The sequence below is a fragment of the Coptis chinensis genome, chromosome 6 (genome assembly GCF_015680905.1).
Source record: "Coptis chinensis isolate HL-2020 chromosome 6, ASM1568090v1, whole genome shotgun sequence".
NCBI classification, from domain to species: domain Eukaryota; kingdom Viridiplantae; phylum Streptophyta; class Magnoliopsida; order Ranunculales; family Ranunculaceae; genus Coptis; species Coptis chinensis.
Window position 1 is genome coordinate 75,784,135 of NC_141461.1, and position 22,048 is coordinate 75,806,182.

The following is a 22,048-nucleotide window of genomic DNA, read 5'->3' on the forward strand; positions in this document are numbered from 1 at the left end:
TGTCAGCCCTTGTTTTGGTAAGTGTTTTCATCGAACTTAAAAAAATAACTTCCTTGGTGAATAAGAGATGTTGCACATGGTGCCCAAAGACACCCAAAACTTCTCTCAAAATCCCACGTCTAGTAACTTAATAAACAAACCCAAGCTAACCACAAATGGGTCTAAACACCCCAACACAAAACAAATAGACACACAGGGTTGGTGCCTGAATGTTTCCCAAGGAGGATACGGATTGGAGGCGCAATAAGAAAGTCACAAGGGCAGTTTGTTGCAGACTGCATGGTGTCATGGCGAATGCTACGAGTAACAAACTTGTGTACGGTATAAATTTGGCTAACAGACTGAGTATTAGGTATCCTGTGGTACAAATGCATTCTTAAATGGCCCTATATAGAGTGTGTTGCAGGCAACTTCGGTGGTGTGAAGGTAAAACTAAGTTCAAAAGACTGTCACAGACACCTTCAAGAGCTCCAAGATTGCGCTGAAAACTTGAAACACGTCTATGGAATCCGGTGGAAGGAGATTACAAGTAAGCAATTTGCAGTGTCTCACGGGCCGTCACCGCAGATAATGGTCAAGAGTTAGGAATATTTTATAAAGATCCACGCCATGATTGAAACAAGTAAACTTCAAGATGTACAATGACATACTACAAGCAATGGTGGCAAGATATAATCTTGTAATAAATAATTACGTTTTTCAAACAATAATAACAAGTCAACGATACATAATACTTAATTCTAAACTTAGTGTAAGCAACCACTAGTGCAAGACATCAAACAATCCAAACATACAATTGAACCACATTCTCAAATTGAAATCAAAGACTAACAACAAATATGTAACTTAGAACAGAACACTAAATAGTTCATGCAATCAAAAGCTTACCTTTATGACCCTCGATAAATACACGTAATCTGGACAAACAGCTTGAACACCTGACAACCCTATAGACATAATATGGACTTTTAGTGAGATCATATGTCATCAGATGGTGAATTAACTGATTAACTGATTCCTGTACTAAGAAACTTCAACCTTTAAGCTTATTTGAAGCCTCCTCATCAATTTCTCATGGGCGCCAAAACCAAAAAGTCTTTCTGACATTTAACCCTGTACAGTTTCTTCTTTGCCTCTTCTTCACTGAAAAACAATGTAAGGTTTTATAAGGTGACAAATAAGGGTGAAGGTTTCCAGTGAAGGCAAGGTTGGCAGGGTGGAAATCAAAGTTACTTTCTAAAGGACATCTACAAAGCAGAAATAACGCATCAAACGTGTTCTAAATCTATAACACGACGATATCAACAATTCCATGCATTGAAAAGAAAATTAATAACTAAAAGCATCGGAAACATAAAACTCTGTATTGTGTATCTTTACCTTCCAAGAACAATAGATAGAGTTTGAATATAGAGCTCAAATCTTTGTTGCAAAGAATCAAATTGACCACCAGGTTTCTCCATCTTAACAAACCAACATTTGCAGTCTGACCTCTGACCGTGTTCAGTCAGATAAGGATCAATAATATTCAGTTCAGGCTTCACACCAACAGCTTCATGCATACCATTTAACCAATTTTCAGAATTGTTCTTTTCACTCATATCATAATAACAAAATTGCAAGCTAAGGTGCTCATCCCATACAGAGCAAACATCTATGACTGCATGAGAGAAGACAAAAAATTGAGTTAAAAGATTAATAACAATAATAACGATTTCATGTTGTACGCAAAAACAATTATCAAACAAGAAACAATAAGTTTCTCATTAGAATTTCTAGGGATCGTGAGCAAGGAAATACTTTTACCTCCACCTTTAAAAATAGTGCAACAAAGCTATCTGGCAATACTTCTGTTGATCTCCTAAAATCATGCCGATCTTAGGCAGGAACTTACATAGCACTTAGAAAATGTTTATATTAGAACTTACAAGTTACAACGATCGAAGAATTCATAAAGTGTGCACGCCAAGAGCACTTACAAGTTGCGTTGGCATGAGCATTTAAATCAAGACATTGTCTTCAAAAAAGTTAATTTCTTTTGCAATGAGGGAATAAGAATACTCTAGGATCATAATACCAATATATATTTAGTTAAATCTGAATGATGGAAAGATTGGATACAGTAGAAATCTAGAATTGTATAGATAATAGCAAAATTCAATTATTACATGGGACTCACTCTCCTTAAATAAGACTACAGACATACTATCACTCCTACCTACTCTATGTGGGACTAAAAACCCTATTGTAGAACACTAATACTTATATTTCTCTACACTCCCCTCAAGCCAATATAGAAACAATGTATATTTCAGACTTACATTTACAATGACTAACCCCAACAAAAAACATCGATGCCATCTCCCCTTTAAACAAAATCACAAATAGAAAGATAATATTAACACCAAGTTCCAGCAGCAAGCCTCATCCTCAACAACAGGCACCAACAACAACACCAACAAACAAAAGCAAAGGCTCCATGCACATATGTCATGGTAGCTCCAACAACAAAACAGCAAATACTTCTTACAGTTCCCCTCAAATGCAAAGGCATATACTCTAATTAACTCCCTTATAAGCATCTTGTCGGGACAATTAATGACAGCATCAAAACCAACAACAAATACCTCAACAAGAGGTAGTAAAAATCAGTGAAACACCTGAGTACTCTGCACCACTACAGCATAAAAGGGAATCAAATCCTTGAAAGCTTAACCATCATTGACAGCAGCATATATATAAGCTCCACAACAAGAGGGCTAACAAAAAAAAACGGTGAAACACCTAAGTTGATGCAATCGCAATTGCAATACAACGAAATCTACGGATTCTCAACTAAAAATCAATTCAATCTCAAAAACTATCATGGCAAATGCCTACACTATATTTATAGCCTTAGAAGGTTTATAATTTAGAAACAAATGGAAAAGGAAAGTAAAAACAATAACTAAACTTGTAAACAGAAATAACCTAAAAAGAAACATAGTCTAAATAATAATAATGAACCCTAAATCACATCATAAGTACTCCGGCACCATGACATAAAAGGGAGTCAAACCCCAACCAACACGTCGAATAATCATTGAGCTGCATCTAATCCACACAAATCATAGCTCCAAAGGGGTGAAATATCCGATCAATCGAACATCAACCCTGGGGAAGCATTATACAAAATGACTTACTAACTCCAAGCTTCAAACCAAAACCACAACAAACCACGAACACTAGCACCAAACAACACAAAAATAGCCTTAGGCACACAATGGGCCACTAGTAGCATGTCCTAGGAAAAAAATCAACAAGGCCAATAGCATATGGTAGAAAAAATGTTCCTCAATTTGAGGAACCACATATGGTGGGTAGAGAATACAGTAAAGATGTGGTTTGGTTCCAATATTCTTGGTGTTGGTATAACAATTTCACCACGGAATACATAGTGGCCTCAAAGGGTGCATTAACTTTGGGAGCATCCAACTGGCTTCATAAATCCACGCGACCACAACAAAACAAAATCCAGCACAAACTCCAATATTTTCCTCCGCTAATAACATTGTTACCAACTGTTGAGTTACAAGCCCACAGTAAACAGAACCATACATATGCAGAATTTCTGTCCAAACTCCTGTCTGCCGCCACACCATGGCATCATACTTAATAAAATTTAGTCTGATGTGGTAGAGTGACAAAACACACTACTGATCGATGCTCAGGCCATTACCATGGCTAAATCTTCTTTTATCAACGTTAACAATGCCCATAACCAGTAATAAGCACTAGACAAAGAACCAAGACAACATCAACCGATCACAAACAAAATCAACAGAGCAAGAAAGCAGATTCCAGAACATGAGATTTGAGAACAACAGATCATATCATGCTAACAAAATCCCAAATTCAGCTAATCAACGAAGAACCTTAACATCCTGAATGTATACAAGAGTGGATTTGAGTACTAAGTCCACTACCAATAGTCAACACCAATTGACAAATTGATTGAAACTCTTCAAAGCAGCAAGTGGGGATCAAACAACAAACAAAAGTATGGCAACAAAACATTGAAAAAACACACTAGTGGGTAGCACAACGGCCTCAAAACAGAAATGTGTGGAATAAGGGAGAAAAGGGCTATGTCGATACTAGAATAACAGAAACCCTAATAGCGAGAAGAGGATTAAATCAGGAGAAAATACCTCCACGTTAGGTCAGAAAAACCATCATAAAAACGAACAGACATGTGATTTGCAGAGAACCACATAAAACAAAACAGCTTCGACAGAAAATTTACTTTCTTGGGACTCCAGCAACCGACCGGTCACCGGATTTTTCAGCATCGCTGACCGTAAAAAAAAACCACTAGGTGTGAACCTCGAAGGCTCCTAACTAGACTTGAATAACTAAACTAAACACTAATAATAATGGGTATTGCCAGGCATGACCGCAGCCATGCTTCGGGCCCACACATAGTGCCCTCACGGGCTCACGGATCTCTCACCAAAGCCAGATATTGTCCCAACCTTAGCCACCAGCTCACCACTGATCCCAATCCACAGTTGGGCATCCTCTCATCGACGGTGTCGAATTTTTAACTCAAAAGGCCTCAGTTGGGCATCCTCTCATCTATGGCGTGGGATTTTTAACCCAAAAGGCCTCGACGCTATTAGGGGTGAGAGTACACTTTATCAATTGGACTGTAGCTTCTTTGCTACCCAATGTGGGACTTCATACACAACTCGGTCCACACACTCAACAATCTACACCTTAGACTGAAACAGGCCCAGCCGAACCATCGGCTATGATCTTAAGTAGAAATTTATAATTATATTGACAATAGTGAAAGTGAATGATTACACAAGACTCACTCTCCTTAAATAGAGACTAAACTCATACTAACACTCCTACCTACTCTATGTAGGACTATAAAAAATTACTATAGAACACTAATACTTATATTTCTTTACAGTTATCATTGTTCATAAAATCGTGAACACTCTGAAAAAGATAAAAGCCATTTCTGGATGCATGGGTATTAAAGTTGACATGCATAACACCTTTGATCAATTCGAATGGAAATTTGTGACCACTGTGATTAAATCTTTTGGCTTTTCAGATAAATGGTGTAGGTTGATTTTGAATGTTAATCTTCTGTGTCTTATGCTATAAAGCTTAATAGTAGTCCTTATGGGAATATATCAGCATCAAGGGGTCTCGGGCAGGGAGACCCATTAAGTTCATTATTGCATTCTCTACACTGAATATCTCTCTGGGAAATTAATCAAGCTTGAGCATGGGAAAAAACTCCATGGTATTAATATAGGCAAGTATAGTTCCATTCCCTCCCCCCCCCCCTCTATTTTTTTTGGCTGACGACTGCTATTTTTTTTAGCTAATCCTGTAGAAGCTCATAATTTGCTCGACTGCCTAAGTGAGTATTGTAAATTGTCTAGTAAAACCAAAGCAAGTAGACATTAGTGGAGCTTCCTGAAGAGACTAAGTGATGCATGCGCATGGATTAATAATTAATTAGTATACCATTAGGCTGGAAAATTTCCAGAGTCGTTGACTATATTTGACATGATTAAAGCATTGCATGAGCATTTCCCCTTGAAATCAGAATTTTTAAAAGCCTCAACTCTCTATTCAACTATTTCTGATATGAAGGAAAATATTTATTGGCTCAAAACTTATGGATCTTATTCTTACTCTGAAAAAAATGACGAGGAAGGTTTTCTTCTATGGAAATGGCTTAAAGGAATTTATATATGCAGGATCAATCAGTTATGGTGCCAGAAATCCCTGAAGAAGCAAAAGCACTGAAGCATATTGCACTCTGGGGAGGACTAAACAAACTTTAAAGCTAGGTGTGGACTACCTTATTGTCCGATGTGACTGTTTAGGTCTTGTAAATAGGCTGGTTGAAAACTCATAATTTTTTTTATCTAGGTGTAGTGTCATGTCAGAACTCAAGTCTTGTATAAAAAGGTTCAAGTGGTGCAAGTTTGTACATATAGTCAGGTCTGTAAATACTATACCCCATGAACTAGCTTCAATGGGGCGGTAAGGTCAAGTCAAGCTTTGGCATGATATGCCAGTGCAGATGGGAAGTGTCAGTGTTCTAAATATCGGCCTAGGCAACCGCCTAGGCGGTCTCTAGGCGCTAGGAGGTGCCCAACCGACTCGCCTAGGCCTAAGTCATTTAAAAAATCAGTGGACCGATTAGGCGGGTCTAGGCAGACCAATCGACCTCAAGGCGGTCCAGTCAAGTATTTTTTTTTTGAATGATTAATGTCGAAAATTAAAGACCCATATAAGGCTTAAGATTTGAATGAGTTTAAAAGAATAAAGCCCAATGTAAATTATATGCCACTATAAGAAAGAGTATGTTTTTATATGAAGTCGATCTTCTTCAACTATTATGCATTTTTGTAATAAGTATCTTTGTTTGTGTTTATTTTTTGAGTTATGGTAAATGATTTTCTTCATTTATTGTAGTATAGGTGTGTATTACTATATATATTATAAGATATATTAGGAAAAAACCTTAGCGCCCTAGCCCATCTAGGCACTGCCTTAAGGCCTAGGGCTCTCCTCCCACCGACTACCGCCTAGCATTTTTAGAATATTGGGAAGTGTGCTTCCTAGAATTATAAATGATCTGTACTCTCATGCTTATTTTGTATATATGAATATCATCTTCTTTGTTGTAAAAAGAAAAAACAAAATAAAAGAAAAGGAAAGAAAGGCACAAACTAAAGAGATGATATGATGTAAACTTGTTGATAGAACCTTCCACAAGGATGCTAGATTGTAAAAGTTGGGTTTTGAAACAAGAAAACCCCAAATCAACAAGAACAATAACAAAAGAAACAATCAAAGGAATAAAATGATCTCTCCATAACAAGAGAAAGCACTATAACATTCAAATATGCTCTAAAAGCTTAATTCTCTCGAACAATATCAATCAAAATTAATGAACAACTCAAGACTTTGTTTAGCATAACTCTCAAGAAACAACTTTCACAAATGCAACTCTCCAAATTAAGCCAAACAAACCTAATCAAAACCAAAGTTCTTCTACCCTACCACCAACCTTCTCCATTCCACTCTTCATCACATTGCCGCCTCCTCATGAATTTAATGCTCTAGTCTCCCAACTCCGCTTACATAGAGATCTTGCTTATAATCAAACAAAACTCGGGGTTGATCAATGCAAAGGTGTTCAACTATATCAAAGGACGAAGGTTCCTATATTTTAATGTCAATATCAAATTTGCCTATTATTGGCTTCATCTACTGGATGAATTATTTTCACAACACACCTATACTGATTAATGCGGAGACAGTATTCCTAATGAAAATCTGGCCAAGGAAGCACATCGCGCCTAGACCAATATAAATAACCTTCAAAAGAATTTTCTCAACTGTTGGCATTGCATGAAATTCACGTTAACGTGCATTTTAGGATTAAAACACTAGTGTATTTAAGGATTTTTAGACTCCCCTTCCCTTCCCCAAACCTTTCCTGCACCAAAAAGTCTACTGAGATGTTTGGTCTCACATGGGATAGGTTAAGCCACACATAAAAATATATAAGTCTTGGGGCCTCTCCACTTATCACCAATTAGTTTTGACTTGGATGCCAAAAATTAATATGGTATCAAAGTCGGCTATTGTATATTTAGCCCAAAGGGCTTGTTGTGTACTCCACATATTCCAAGTATGTTTTCCACGTGTTAGGCTCATTCAGATGTTGAGATGTTCAGTCCCACATATGTTAAACTACACATAAAAATATACAAGTATTGCAGCCTCTCCACTTATCGTTTTAAGTTGGATGCCCAAAATTAATAACCCCCAACAACAACATTAGACCCTATATCATTATTACCTATGACATCTCAAAAATTACCAAGCAGAAACCTCAACCTATTCCCCTAAATCTGCTACCTACCAAATACATTGTTGCACTAATTGTTGAAACATCAAAAGATGTCCACAGTTACCTTGTTGATGTTCCCATTAAATTTTGACAATTTGGTGACACTGACACGTAATGAAGACAGCTTGCGTACTAGTTTTAAAATTCCACAATATACTTATAAAAGTGGTAAATCATGAAACAAGACTTCTACATACACAAATACTCAATTCAGAACCAAACTCCAATACATATAGTACTTCAAAGACTCAAACACTAAAAGTTACACATACTAAAAGACTTCTATGACTAACATTCTTAAAAGTACATACACACAAAATCCTCATAAGCACGCCCAAATAATGACCATGACATAAAAAAACAATAAATAACACCTTAGGTGTTAGCATCATCATCTCTCGATAAGAATATGTAGAAAATATAACTTTTTTATTCAACATACTAACCCTTAAATGTCTTATATAGGCTACAAATCCTACAATATTAAAACCAAAAGGTGTAGTTCCTATGCTACCCATGTACCTTATGCCCCTATATTATTATAATTATTGGTCCCAATACACAAACTTGTCTATAATCTCTACACTTCCTCAAGCCGAAACATATAGACTATATTTCAGGCTTGCAATACAATAAATAATCCCATTACATAAAACATATAACAAAGTAAAACCCTAGAGACAACATTGTGAAAAACTTGTAGAATCACAAAATGAGAATATAACTATGTTATTCATCATACTAACCCTAAATGATTTTATATAGGGTACAATGTTGAAACACTAAAGGTGGAATTCATATGCAACCCATGTGACCTATATTATTAATATTGTTGGTCTCAATACACAAACTTGTCTATATTCTCTACACTTCCCCTCAAGGCCGAAATATATAGACACTTTATATTTAACGCTTGCAATACAATAAATATTCTATCTTGCAAAGTTACAATATTGCTCTCTCTTTTTTTGTAAACCCTTCTAACGGTCTTGATTTTTCGAAATCTGAGTTTAGACTTCTATGGTTATAAACTAACATTTTAGATTTCTTTCTGAAAAAAAAAAATAGTAATAGAACCGAATCAATGCAAAGTCCTAAAAAAACATTATTTCAATTGTTGATGTGTATGTTGTGTTCCAGTTCTGTAATATATGATAATTATCATGCGTGTAACCTTAAAATAGCATATGAACAAATGTAGCTTCCCCTTCAATTATTATTTTTCTTTAAAACATATATAATTCTATACTATATGTCTTCGTAGAGCATATATACACAACTTAATTAATTGAATATGAATATTTGAAATCAACTGTTCTTGAGAACACGTGGTCGTAGGATAAAAAGAATTACCAAGTAGTCAACAACGATAAAGAGCTACGTTATCATATTGCCAAAGCATGTGAGGATTTCAAATGGCACGTCATAGTGGGCATTAGTTGCATAGTCACGGGTTAGGACTAGTCCCATTACATAACACGTATAACATGATATTTAAAATATAACTATAATTGTTATCGACAATCAATTTGGCACACCCTAAGTTGACTGAAATTTGGAGTAGTTTTCAAGAACCGGAGAATTTTGTTATTAACTGGCTCTAACATGTATTGCACTTACTAGATGAATGACTAAATAAACAAACAAAAAAAGTATGTTGTAACGTAGAAAAAGAAGTATGTTGTAACGTTGAATTCATCCGGTCCAATATTGCGAAATTAATATGTTAGATATAGATTAAATGCATTGCGGACGGACAAAATAATCCATGGCATTCAAAAGACTTACCCCCACGGTCCTTTTCCTTAGCATCAAATGCACAATCTGGAAGCACTTTTAGAACATCCGGCAGACCTGTAGAGAAAAGACTTCAGTAAAACTCCATATCAGATTTTCAGTACTCATTCCTGAACCAAGAATAAACCAACCTTTAAGTTTTTTTGCGGTTTTCTCATCAATTTCAGCCAAAAACCAAAGCGGCTTAATGGACCAAATGACATAAATTTTTCTCCTTTGCTTTTTTTTTTACTGAAAAGAGTCCAGATTCAAAAAGACGTAATTAAAACGGAATATTGAGAGATAAGTATATATATCACATTAAATGAACATACAAAATCATTTCACTGCCCATAAATCCTAAAAAAAAACTGATAAAACCTAAAATATACATCAAGTAATTGTATATCTCCAAAAGTCAACCAAACAAAACACTACCAAAAACAACAATAGATCCTACAAAAGAAGAACTAGAAGTTAATCATAAATGATTGACCAACCTCATTCAAAAATTATTAATCTATCATAAGATCAAACTAAAATAGGAACAAATGACAAAATTAACTTACAGAAGACAATTAATACAAAAAAGAAAAAAAATGCAAAAACTCTAACATGAGATCAATAACCAGTATGTACCCATCTCTCAAGAAAACAATTATAACGATCCAAATGATATAAAAGAAGCATAAATAATTGTGTCAAATGGACAATTGAAATACGTCGAAGACGAGAAAACCAATGGAACAGACAATGAAAACCCAATCTGAATTTCTGAGAATGAAAATTCAATAATTTCTCAGACTACCTTCTAAGAGCTTTAGCTAACACTTTAATACAGCATTCCAAGGCTTCTGTCCAAGTAGCAAATCCACCTTCGGGACACTTAATATTGATAAGCCAATGATCAAAATCCCACTCCAAGTTCAGTTTAGAAAAATGATAATAGCTGAAGATATTTAAGAGTCTCTGATTCTGGTTAAGCGGACTGAAAATATTAGTTGATTCTGCCACTGAAAAAATCAAATAAAAAGGGGCATGTTAAAGCCAAAAATCATTTGCAAATCACAAGTTGCAATACAAGATTTTAACAAATAAAAAACATGAAACGCCTAGCCTCACTCGCTTACAATTTGTAAAGGATACAAAGAGGAAGAAAAAAAATTGTAGTGAAGAATTTTGCGTAGGAAACCTTAATAATTTTGACATCAAGGTAGTAAACAGATATTACACGAGGCACAGAAAAATTGCTGTAGGACCATGTCTCGGAAAGCGATCATTCGGAATATATCAGGAAATGTACGGTGTGTTTTGGAAGAAAAACTAGGATATAAATTTTAATATTTTATTACTGCATATCAAGACTGACCTGATTTTTCCAATGTGTTTTCTCCTATGTAACAATTCAATTTATTAATGTAACATCCGATATAACCCCATATTTCATAATAGATATCACGCTATGACACGTAATATAGTTACATTTTGTTCTGTGACATGAAAAGTTTTGCAGAGTCTTACGTATCACCTCCTTTTTCTTTTCTTTTTTGTCTAGATAAGCAAAAAATATACTAAGGTACAAAAAGAAAGTATAAGAGAAATTTCCAAATTATAGTCTTGTGTGTGATGCAGGCATTATCACAAAATGGCCATGTGATTCAAACCATGCTGATTAAATGTAATCCTATGCAAGGAAGTGGTGGAAACCAGGGTTGCAAAGATGGATGTACAACACCATAGTGAATTCTGAATACAAAAGTTTGTTCTCAATCGCAAAGAATTCAAGGCACACGAAAACACTTCTTTTAGTGTAACGAAATTTGTTCCGTCTCTCCTAAAGTTGTTAACAGATGAGTTAAAAGAGGAGTTTGTTGATTGGTCCAATAGTATTTAAAGCTACACCTAGCCTTCAAAACCTGTTATGTGTTTGCCCATATATTTTAGTAACACTTTTGAAACCAATCAAGTAAAACTTTCATAAACAAGGATGGTTTTAAAAACAGAAGTAGAGTAATTTTGCATATGCACAAATGATAATAGCAATACTCAGAAAGCAGGTGGTGGATATAATATACTGTACATTTAGAACAAAATATTCTGTTTGACGAAATTTACCTGCTGTTGTTTTCTCCCTGGCAAGAAAGTACTTATCTTCCACCACATAACGAACAACCGGAAAATCTAGTAAAAAAGAAGAGTAAGTAGGATTATCACATTTAATTTTCTTATCTTTAAGCTTTTCTGCGGCCACGGCATCAATGTGACTGCAAAAACCCAAGTGGTTCCACTCTCTCGAAACACAATAAATCTTCTTTCTTGCTTCTTCTTCGCTGAAAGGGAATACGTTTGATTGCCTTTATCTTCAATGATTCACATTTGAGAATAAACTAAAATCATTACCTTCCAACAACCTCAGATAAGAGTTCAACATAATAATCAAATAATGCTTTCTCGGAACCAAACTCAAGACCATTGGTTTCCAGAATACAAATGTACATGGGAGAGAACTCTATGATTGGCCGAAAGAAATGACTGGGACTGCAGAATGTGAAAAATAAGCTAGAGAAGAAGGAAACAGGCGAGTGCGACCAAAAAGCAGGATTCGATTAATACTTGTAACCATTGTTGTCCAGGCTCCAGCTAGGGGGAATATGGTGTTCTGTACAAGCAAAAAGTCCAGTGGGGTGCTATTTAAAGTCCATATGCAGAATATATAGAATGGTTTTAAATTTGGCTGCTGCCAGATACGTAAAACTGAAACTGAGGTCACTTATTTTTCTTTTCATATACAAATTCATTCCAATCATTCCACAGCTCACCAATCCATTCTATTCACTCCACAATTCAACAATACACACATCCATTCAACTAAATAGAATCCATTCATTAAATAAGGTGATTTAATTGGGCACTCGTCAAATTGCACTGGGCAATCTCTCAAAATATACCAATCCAACCAGTCTTGCCATGTTGAAATCCGCAGGTTGTTTGAGTGTATACTCAAATGGTCTCGCCATGTCGTTTGAGTATACACTCAAATGGTTTCGCCATATCATTTGAGTGTACACTAAAGCGGTCTCGCCATGTCGTTTGAGTGTATACTCAGCCGTCTTCAGCGTGTCGTTTGAGACAAAACTCTTGGATTTTTAATTTGGAGAGCGATATGATTGGTCGTTTTGGAAGTCTCCAAGACGACATGGTCGGGTCGTTGGAGACTCTCTTAGACGACATAACCGGGTCGTTTGGACTAAAAAAATTGAGAAATTCATTTTGTTTTTTGGTCACTTTCATATCCCTTTCTAAACACAAATTCTATTTTCATGTTGGGATTGTCACATGCTACAAAATGAGAATATGAAATTTGTTCCGAATCGAATTCAGTGGTTGCCGATTCAATTTGTAATGCAATTATGTGTGAAATGCTTCACAAGTGGAAAATGGGCAAATGCAATCAAAACGAGAAGATGCAAAAAAAAAATTGTTTTTTTGGGTTCAGACTCGCGAGAGAGATGATACCAGCTAGAACTGTCGAAAAATTGATAGCCGGTGTGCGTTGAGGTGGGGGTGTATTGGGCTATTGTTGTTGGGCTTGGGCTAGAGGCTGCCCGATCGAATTCCAGTGGTGCCCAATACAGGACCCTTAAATAAACATAATTCAATTCATTCATTAAACATAATCAATACAAACATAAAAAAAAAAATTATAAACTTATTTCGGCTCGAACCCTCGCCAGATTGCCTCTTATCTTATTTACTCTCAAATGCATTTCTAACTCTGCGGCTTTTTATCCGTGATTTTTTTATTCTCTTCTGCTGGCCACCAAATAATGATAGTAATCGTCGGTTGTAGTCACGCATCGTGTGCATCTCTTAGCTCTAACTCGGTATATCGCGCCCTAAGTGTAGTCTACAAAAAAATCAATTACTTTAAGAAAAATCATCACCATAAACCAAATATAGTTCAAATTATATATATATATATATATGTAACACTCTAGATGAGATCTCATCTAGAGTGTTAAAATCCGAGACAGAGTTTGGAAGATAACTTTTATCAACGTGAGGCATAGGTATAGCAACATGCATTCCCTGAGATCAAGGCCCAAAATATCGAATTCGGTGAATATTTCGATGTACCCAAAAACTGGATATATCGGAGATATATTTTTTTTGTTGACCAGTCAAAATTTTGTTTTGTATGTCGATATATCAGAAATATCGTCGATTATATCGGAAATATCGTCGATCACATCGGAAATATCATCAATATATCGGTGGCAAATTGGCATATTTGTCTCGGATTTTAACACTCTAGATGAGATCTCATCTAGAGTGTTATATATATATATATATATATATATATATATATATATATCGGTTTGTCTAGGGTGCCACTCTTATAGTGACACCCTTATCTCACACTTCTTCTAGTCTCGGACGTTCATCGGATCACGGATCTAGTTCGAAATAAAAATTGTGAAATTTCAAAATTTCGAACTAATTCAAAAACGAAAAGCGAAAAACACGAAATTCTCACTAAAACCCAATTCCATCGCTCAGAGAGAGTTCTCTTGGCGCCATTAACGACCACACGAGCTCTCTTGACGACACTCAACCAACGACCAAACCCCACGAAATCGGTCGGTTTTAATCCCAAAAAAAAACGCTATGGTATAGCCAAAACTTCGATTTCCCACTCTTCACAAATCGCGATTTGACTCCATTATTGCCTTTCAAAGCCATGCGAGCGTATCCATGCATTATGGGCATCGTATATATTAAATATCGGTGGACTTGCTTTATGGACTACTTATAGATGGAGAAAACCGTAACACCGAAAGCAGAGGACTTCTTCAACAACGTCTTCGTTAACTTGTTGTTGAAGAGTTTTCTTCTTCTTCTTCTTGACCACAATTGATAAACCCAAGGAATAGTTATTAGGTAATGTGTTTGAAGAAAATGTTAACCCCTCATTATATTTAGTTTTGTTTTGGAATGTGGTTATGATTGTTTTGGTGTTTTTAGGTTGCCCGTGAGGAAATGTGGAATTGGATCGGAATGGATAAATGGGTAGGAGTTATTTTTTGGCTTTTGAATTGATATTTTGGGAGTATTGATAAATTGATTAGGGTTTAGGGTTTTTTGGTGAATGAAGGGTATTTTGGTTATTGTGATGAGTTTTACTGTAATGTGTTACGGTTTAAGATGTAGGTAGTGTGATACATTTGGTAGTTCACAAATGAATTCACATGTTTTATGGAATTCAGAAAATGCGCAAATGATAGTGTTTGTGATTTTTTGTAGAAGTTATATAATGTCTTTGAATGAATGCAGTTTCGAATAAGAATAAAAATTATTGCATTATGAACCATAGTTTTAGTATAGTTATTGAGGCCGTGACACAATAACTTCATATTTGATCCCTATGGTTTTACTTGTCTTTGTTTCCACGCCTATGTGTTTCCATTCTTAAGCAGTCATACACATAGGTATTTAAGATTGTTTGGCTATGTATGACAAGTATGAGGCCTTCTTGTCGAGTAAAAGTCGTAAGCCTCTAGCAAGGTATATGATCATTTATATAGTTCATATCATATATTCTACTACATTTTAGGGTTAGTGCATATTCATGACTCGAAAGTCTTTGGTACCAAGTCCTTTAGAATTGCTCACTAAAATTAGACTTTTATCGAAAGCAAAACCACTCAAATATGCATTGTGTTAGTAAAGTGAGATATGGGATTTTTATAAAAGTGTAAATGAAAACTGTTGCCACTTAGAAGTATGTTGTGGGCTATGAAACTTTTATGACTTTATATTTCTAGTGTTCTTACCTTCCATTTTTCTAGGAGCCGTAACTAAAACATTTCTTGAAGCTTTAAAGGTGACATATTCGATCTTTGTGGTGTTGTACTTTTGTTGTCTTTGTCATGTTTTAGTTCCACTAAGATTTCGTTTTATTGCAATTATCTTGCACTTATCCTTTAGTGACTTTATAAAGATTGAAATTGATTCTTGTAAATCTTTCGACTTTTGGAGCTTGATCATCAAATTGAAAAGAAAAGAAACACTATGAGTTTTTGGAGGGGGCAATTGTATTCTTAAAAGGTAGTTTTCGTTGTGGCCTTGTAGGTCAAGTATCCATGTTTGTGTTTAAGCTGTCTTTTTATGATTTTCGATGCATTATAGGATTGAAGCCGTGGGTCGATTGATTGAGGATATGTTCCGGGTATAAAGGTTGTTGATTTTGGCGGGAGTGAAATTAGGCTCTCCCCGGAGACATTCATTCCAACTTTGGATGACTTCTTTTCTCAGCGAGAAGATGGTATTCACCGGTGATCCTCCTACAAGAAATCATGAGTTGTTTATAGAAGTTTATAGAAAAAGCTAGCGGATCAACAAAAAGCTGGCATTCAAGAACTCTGCGAGACAATAGAGGAAGGTGGTGCAATGTTGGGCTCTGGAAATATTTCGACATCCAAATTATTTTGGCGAGGTTAGTTGATCTTTCCTTATTTTCTTTTAATCTCGTGAGCAGTTAATTCTCTTTAACTTTCGGCAATTGATAGGTGCATCTTCTACCTACACACAAACATTATAATTTCTGATGAGTAGCTTTCTTGTTTGGTTATCTGGCGAAATGGAGCACTTGCTTATACAACCTATACTTCAAATTGATATTAAGTTCACTTTCCAAATTTCCTTTGTTTTTATCTCCTTAAAATAGTGCTATTACCAATATCTGGAAGCACAGACATGTACGGATGTACAATGTGAACATGCAAAGAGCATTACAAAGTTTAAATTATCATTGGTTTTTTGGGAGTGATGCAGATTTTCCTATGGTGGGGAGTTTTTGTGGCTTCCCTTCAAGATCTTTGGAAGGTGCAGAATGGCTTGTAATCCATGGACCAGTATTTCTTACTCTTTTGTTACTTTTTGTCAGTGGCATTCCATTGCTTGAGGTTAGTATTCCCTGGTTTTAAATCTCATATGATGTAACAGCAAAAGATGGAAAATTTTCTAATGTTCTTGCAAAAATTTGTTGGTGCAGAAATCAGCCGATCAGAAGTTTAGCAATAGACCAGAATATGTGTTCTATAAAAGAACAACGAGGTCAGTCATTTTGCCTTAATACCTTCCAAGTTAAGTGTCCAGTCAAGAAGAAATGTCAAGTACTATATTTTGTTATTTCGTTTTTCTGCGATCCACTAATTCCCTTTGCCTCCATTTGTGTATGACAAGTCGCCAACTTGGTTCAAAGTTGTTTTCCTTTTCGAGTTCCCCATTTATAGTCGTATCTTCATCAAGGTGAAATGTTGAATTGGTAAGCTTTTGCTTTGGGAAAAACAAACTTCATTTTGGCTTGGACACAGATGCACAACACTCAACTTAAACATAACCGATTTTCATATATTATATATACAACAATTTGAGGTGTTTTCCAGTATGGCATTTCCTTGGTAATTCTCAAGATTATTTTCATGTTTGCAAGGTATAGAAAAGACCGAGACAAGCAAGCAAGGAATTGAAGATGGGATGATGATTTGAAAATCCAGCTATGGTTTCACTGCTGACCATTTAAGTTCTACATATCGCAACTCCTTTCAAAATTCAAATTGCAAGTTTCTCAAGATTTTGAAATAATTTTGTTCTCATATCTTTGTTGTATATTTATGTATTATTCAGTATGATAAGAAGATTACGGATGTTGGCGATTGATTGTCGAGTTCAACTCAAGCTTTTCGATAACAATTGGCTATATCATTAATGGGATTTCAAAGCATTCTATGCCCACCATCCCTGTTTAGTGCTGTTATGCTGCACTTCTAACTGCTGTTTTCAGTTGGTAACACAAGCGTTGTGTCTAGACTCTAGACAAATATCATTGAGTAATAGATGGAAGCTATAGGCGATGGATAATTAAACACCTGTGTAATTCAATAGATGGTGGTCAATTTTCAGAATTAATTGTTAAAGCATCTATTATTGGAGTTCTCAACATGACCATCATTTTCTTTTTGCTAAAGGGTAATTGTATTGAGAAAAAGAAAAATTTTGCTTTTTACGTGAGAGCCTTGTGTAGGCACTCCAACAATTTGTGAGTAGAATACAATGCAAAAATTACAATCGTAAATCTGTACTAGGTTCACAACAAAAATATCGTACTACCTAAAGTGTTGATTTACATGACCATCTTGCTTGGTCTTTCAAAAATTTCAAAGCGAAAAGAAAATAAATTTTTGAATAGGAGCTGCAAAGCATAGTAACGTACCATTCTACCGAGTAAGGTAGCGTTTGTCTAAAATCGTGATCGAGTTTCTTGAATTGACCAATGGCTAAATCGAAACTTTCATCCTCTCCATGAGTTGGCGCTAGCAAAGTACAAAGTTTTGTGCATTACGACTTATATTGGGTATTGACTATTGAGTGGGAGCTCGTGCAATAACTAGTGCTTGTTTATTTTCACGTTGTTTCAAAACCTCAAATTGCCACATTAGGACATCCCGAAGTTTATTTTTGGAAAACTCACTTAACTTGGACTCGATATTCACATTTTTAAAAGGTTATGCAGTACAAGAATCACTCTATACATGGAATGGCGACCTCACGACAAGCTATAGTGCAACAAGCTCGGGGTCCACTTGTCTTATTGATGCTTTCGAGGGAGATGATAGCACCGGATCTGGAATCGGATGCTTGAGAATGTGACATGAATATATATGAAACCCAGAAATGAAGGCATACAAGGTAAACAAGAGCAAAAAAATTTTGCCGAGGAGTTCCTTCTTAAGAAAGCAACACCGCAGAAAAAATAACATCCAATTGTCGAAGCAATGATCCTAAGTGCCGACTCCCAGATTGAATATTGTTCGCAAACAAGGGCCTTAATTTTGCTTTGGACACCTCCCATGTCCCTCGCTTCTAGATCCTCACTTGATGAAGGACGCTATATATCGACACACAGGGGTGCCAACTTGTGTTCTTCCGAAGCCTTGATCATGCGAAAAAAATGACATCAGAGATAAGAGTATTAAAAAGGGGTTGCTAGTTTTTCGTTATCGTGTAGCTAATTAACTGCTACATACCTCTATTCGAACGGCATTGTTGCCTTTTCATTTGAAAGAGCCTCAACCTGATTCAAAGTTAAATTACTATTATCACACGAGTTGGTACTTTGCCAAAATATTATGATACATTGAGTTAAATTAGAAAATACGGGTCATTTTCATAAAAAAAAATTTGATACAACCTATGGAAATCACTAGTTATTTCCAACAAACAACTATTTTCAATCTTGATGTAAAACAAGAATCCTACTATCTAACATCTCGAGACCATGCCAACAAGGATCATGCAATGGAAGCCATTTCTCCCATACATTAGGTACTATCTAACATCTCATGAGACCATGCCACTTCTCCCATACATAGCGGTGGAAGCCATTAACATATTTCTATCCAAGATAGTTTGCACCGTCGAGAGCCAGTTGGGGACGAAGGATGCCTACCTCTAGTCAAGGCGGACTGCATTCCTTGGAGTCGTCCTCTGAAAAGTGATATGAAAATAATATATATGAAAAGCTTACCCGAGCAACAACACCCATCTTCTCTAACTTTTGGACTGCATCATCCACATCAAAGTCACAGTTTCCACCAAATTCTTCAGTGATCAGCCATACGTGCTCCCAACCCAATGTACGTGTTTTTCTACCTAGATTAATTGATAAGATAGCAAGGCCACAACGAGAAACTACCTTTTAAGAATACAATTGCGGCCCTCCAAAAAACTCATAGTGTTTCTTTTCTTTTCAATTTGATGATCAAGCTCCAAATTTTGAAAGATTTGATGGCGAATTTCAATCTTTATAAAGTCACTAAAGGATAAGTGCAAGATAATTGCAATAAAGCGAAATCTTAGTGGAACTAAAACATGACAAAGACAACAAAAGTACAACACCACAAAGACGAATAATATCGAAACTTAAAGCTTCAAGAAATGTTTTAGTTACGGCTCCTAGAAAAATGGAAGGTAAGAACACTAGAAATATAAAGTCATAAAAGTTTCATAGCCCACAACATACTTCTAAGTGGCAACAGTTTTCATTTGCACTTTTATAAAAATCCCATATCTCACTTTACTAACACAATGCATATTTGAGTGGTTTTGCTTTCGATAAAAGTCTAATTTTAGTGAGCAATTCTAAAGGACTTGGTACCCACTTTCGAGTCATGAATATGCACTAACCCTAAAATGTAGTAGAATATATGATATGAACTATATAAATGATCATATACCTTGCTAGAGGCTGACGGACTTACTTTCGACAAGAAGGCCTCATCTTTGTCATACATAGCCAAACAATCTTAAATACCTATGTGTATGACTGCTTAAGAATGGAAACACATAGGCGAGGGAAACAATTACAAGTAAAACCATAGGGATCAAATATGAAGTTATTGTGTCACGGCCTCAATAACTATACTAAAACTATGGTTCATAATGCAATAATTTTTATTCTTATTCGAAACTGCATTCATTCAAAGACATTATATAACTTCTACAAAAAATCACAAACACTATCATTTGCGCATTTTCTGAATTCCATAAAACATGTGAATTCATTTGTGAACTACCAAATGTATCACACTACCTACATCTTAAACCGTAACACATTACAGTAAAACTCATCACAATAACCAAAATACCCTTCATTCACCAAAAACCCTAAACCCTAATCAATTTATCAATACTCCCAAAATATCAATTCAAAAGCCAAAAAATAACTCCTACCCATTTATCCATTCTGATCCAATTCCACATTTCCTCGCCGGGCAACCTAAAAAACACCAAAAACAATCATAACCACATTCCAAACAAAACTAAATATAATGAGGGGTTAACATTTTCTTCAAACACATTACCTAATAACTATTCCTTGGGTTTATCAATTGTGGTGAAGAAGAAGAAGAAGAAAGCTCTTGGCTTCAACAAGTTAACGAAGGCGTTGTTGAAGAAGTCGACTCTGTTTTTCGTTTATTCACAGTTTTCTCCATCTATAAGTAGTCCATAAAGCAAGTCCACAGATATCTGAATATATACGATGCCCATAACATTATGGATCGTTCTGCATCGAAGCTTTGAAAGGCGATAATGGAGTCAAATCGCGATTTGTGAAGAGTGGGGAAATCGAGTTTTGGCTATACCATAGCGTTGGTTTTTTTGGGATTAAAACCGGACCGATTTCGGTGGGGTTTGGTCGTTGGTTGAGTGCTGTCAAGAGAGCTCGGTGGTCGATTAATGGCGTCAAGAGAACTCTCTCCGGGCGATGGAATTGGGTTTTAGTGAGAATTTCGTGTTTTCGTTTTCAGGTTTTGAATTAGTTGAAATTTTGAAATTTCACAATTTTTATTTCGAACTAGATCCGGTGATCCGATGAGCAGATCCAGAGACTAGAAGAAGTGTGAGATAAGGGTGTCACTATAAGAGTGGCACCCTAGACAAACCGTATATATATATATATATATATATATATATATATATATATATATATATATATCATGAATTACATATTAATGTATATATACATACAAATGGTATTATTTTGCATGGTTATATATAACCATGCAAAATAATACCATTTGTATGTATATATACATTAATATGTAATTCATGACGGTCTTAACCGCATATATATATTCACAGGGGTATTCACATGATTCATGCATATTACTAACCTAATACGCAAAATATAGTACATTAACTACAACATAATAATTACATACATGTGAAGCATGCAAAAATATTTAAAATTTGGAACCTGCAAGCTTCCCGCAAGTCCACCAAATAAAAGAAACGTGCATAACAGACCAAATATTTCACAGTAAGCTTAGTGATTGTTGTAGCCTAGTTTCCAGGTCCTAGCATTTGGAACCTGTCAGTACAACCAAAACCGGAATATTTATCAGTAGCAAAAATGAGGGAAATTTATTAAAAAAAACAAAACGAAGAAAACATAAGAAAAAGAAATATATTAAAGGATGAGCGTGGGGGGTTTCCCCTTGGAGCAATTCCAGTTTGCAAGCACAGGTCCTTGGGTCTTTAGAATGGCAGCGGCGCCATTTGATCTTAGCATTTTTCAGTATTTTTAGAAGTTCACTTACTACGTGCTAAAACTCAATAATTCCTTACTCACTATTTTTCTTTTAGAATGCCAATCTAGTTCGAGTAGGGATTTCGTTCCAACTTCTAAGACCAGAATCTAAATGATCACAACTGAAATCTACACCTTGGAGAACTAAGTGAGAAGGATTTGATAGATATATTTTTTTTTAC

The 22,048-nt window shown here is 35.6% G+C and overlaps 1 protein-coding gene and 1 long non-coding RNA gene across 5 annotated transcripts; both read right to left on the reverse strand.

Annotated features, from left to right (window-relative positions):
* Nucleotides 1-1,078: 1,078 nt before the first annotated feature.
* On the reverse strand, nucleotides 1,079-12,464 carry LOC147494493 (organelle RRM domain-containing protein 1, chloroplastic-like). Of its 4 annotated transcripts, XM_086568901.1 has the most exons (7): nucleotides 12,113-12,464; nucleotides 11,828-12,042; nucleotides 10,521-10,725; nucleotides 9,865-9,964; nucleotides 9,725-9,790; nucleotides 1,381-1,660; nucleotides 1,079-1,143 (listed from the first exon to the last, which is right to left on the reverse strand). In XM_086568901.1, exons 1-5 carry the CDS (start codon nucleotides 12,208-12,210, stop codon nucleotides 9,773-9,775), a joined length of 636 nt encoding a protein of 211 aa, XP_086425027.1. In that variant the 5' UTR covers nucleotides 12,211-12,464; the 3' UTR covers nucleotides 1,079-1,143; nucleotides 1,381-1,660; nucleotides 9,725-9,772. The 4 variants fall into 4 exon arrangements, 1 of the variants encoding a protein (XP_086425027.1); XR_015199896.1 differs by lacking the exons at nucleotides 11,828-12,042; nucleotides 12,113-12,464 and adding an exon at nucleotides 10,843-11,070; XR_015199895.1 differs by lacking the exons at nucleotides 11,828-12,042; nucleotides 12,113-12,464 and adding an exon at nucleotides 10,905-11,069.
* A 7,745-nt stretch (nucleotides 12,465-20,209) lies between these two features.
* Nucleotides 20,210-20,670, reverse strand: LOC147494494 (uncharacterized). The gene is made up of 2 exons (XR_015199627.1): nucleotides 20,638-20,670; nucleotides 20,210-20,552 (listed from the first exon to the last, which is right to left on the reverse strand). It is a non-coding gene; the product is annotated as an uncharacterized LOC147494494 (long non-coding RNA).
* Nucleotides 20,671-22,048: the final 1,378 nt, after the last annotated feature.

Excerpts from the sequence above, each read along its gene's own strand:
- LOC147494493 (XM_086568901.1), bottom strand. The coding sequence starts at position 12,210 with ATGTACATTTGTATTCTGGAAACCAATGGTCTTGAGTTTGGTTCCGAG. Across the intron at positions 10,726-11,827 it reads CAGGGAGAAAACAACAGCAG|TGGCAGAATCAACTAATATT; the intron begins GTAAATTTCGTC and ends TGATTTTTTCAG. Across the intron at positions 9,965-10,520 it reads TTAGCTAAAGCTCTTAGAAG|TAAAAAAAAAAGCAAAGGAG; the intron begins GTAGTCTGAGAA and ends GACTCTTTTCAG.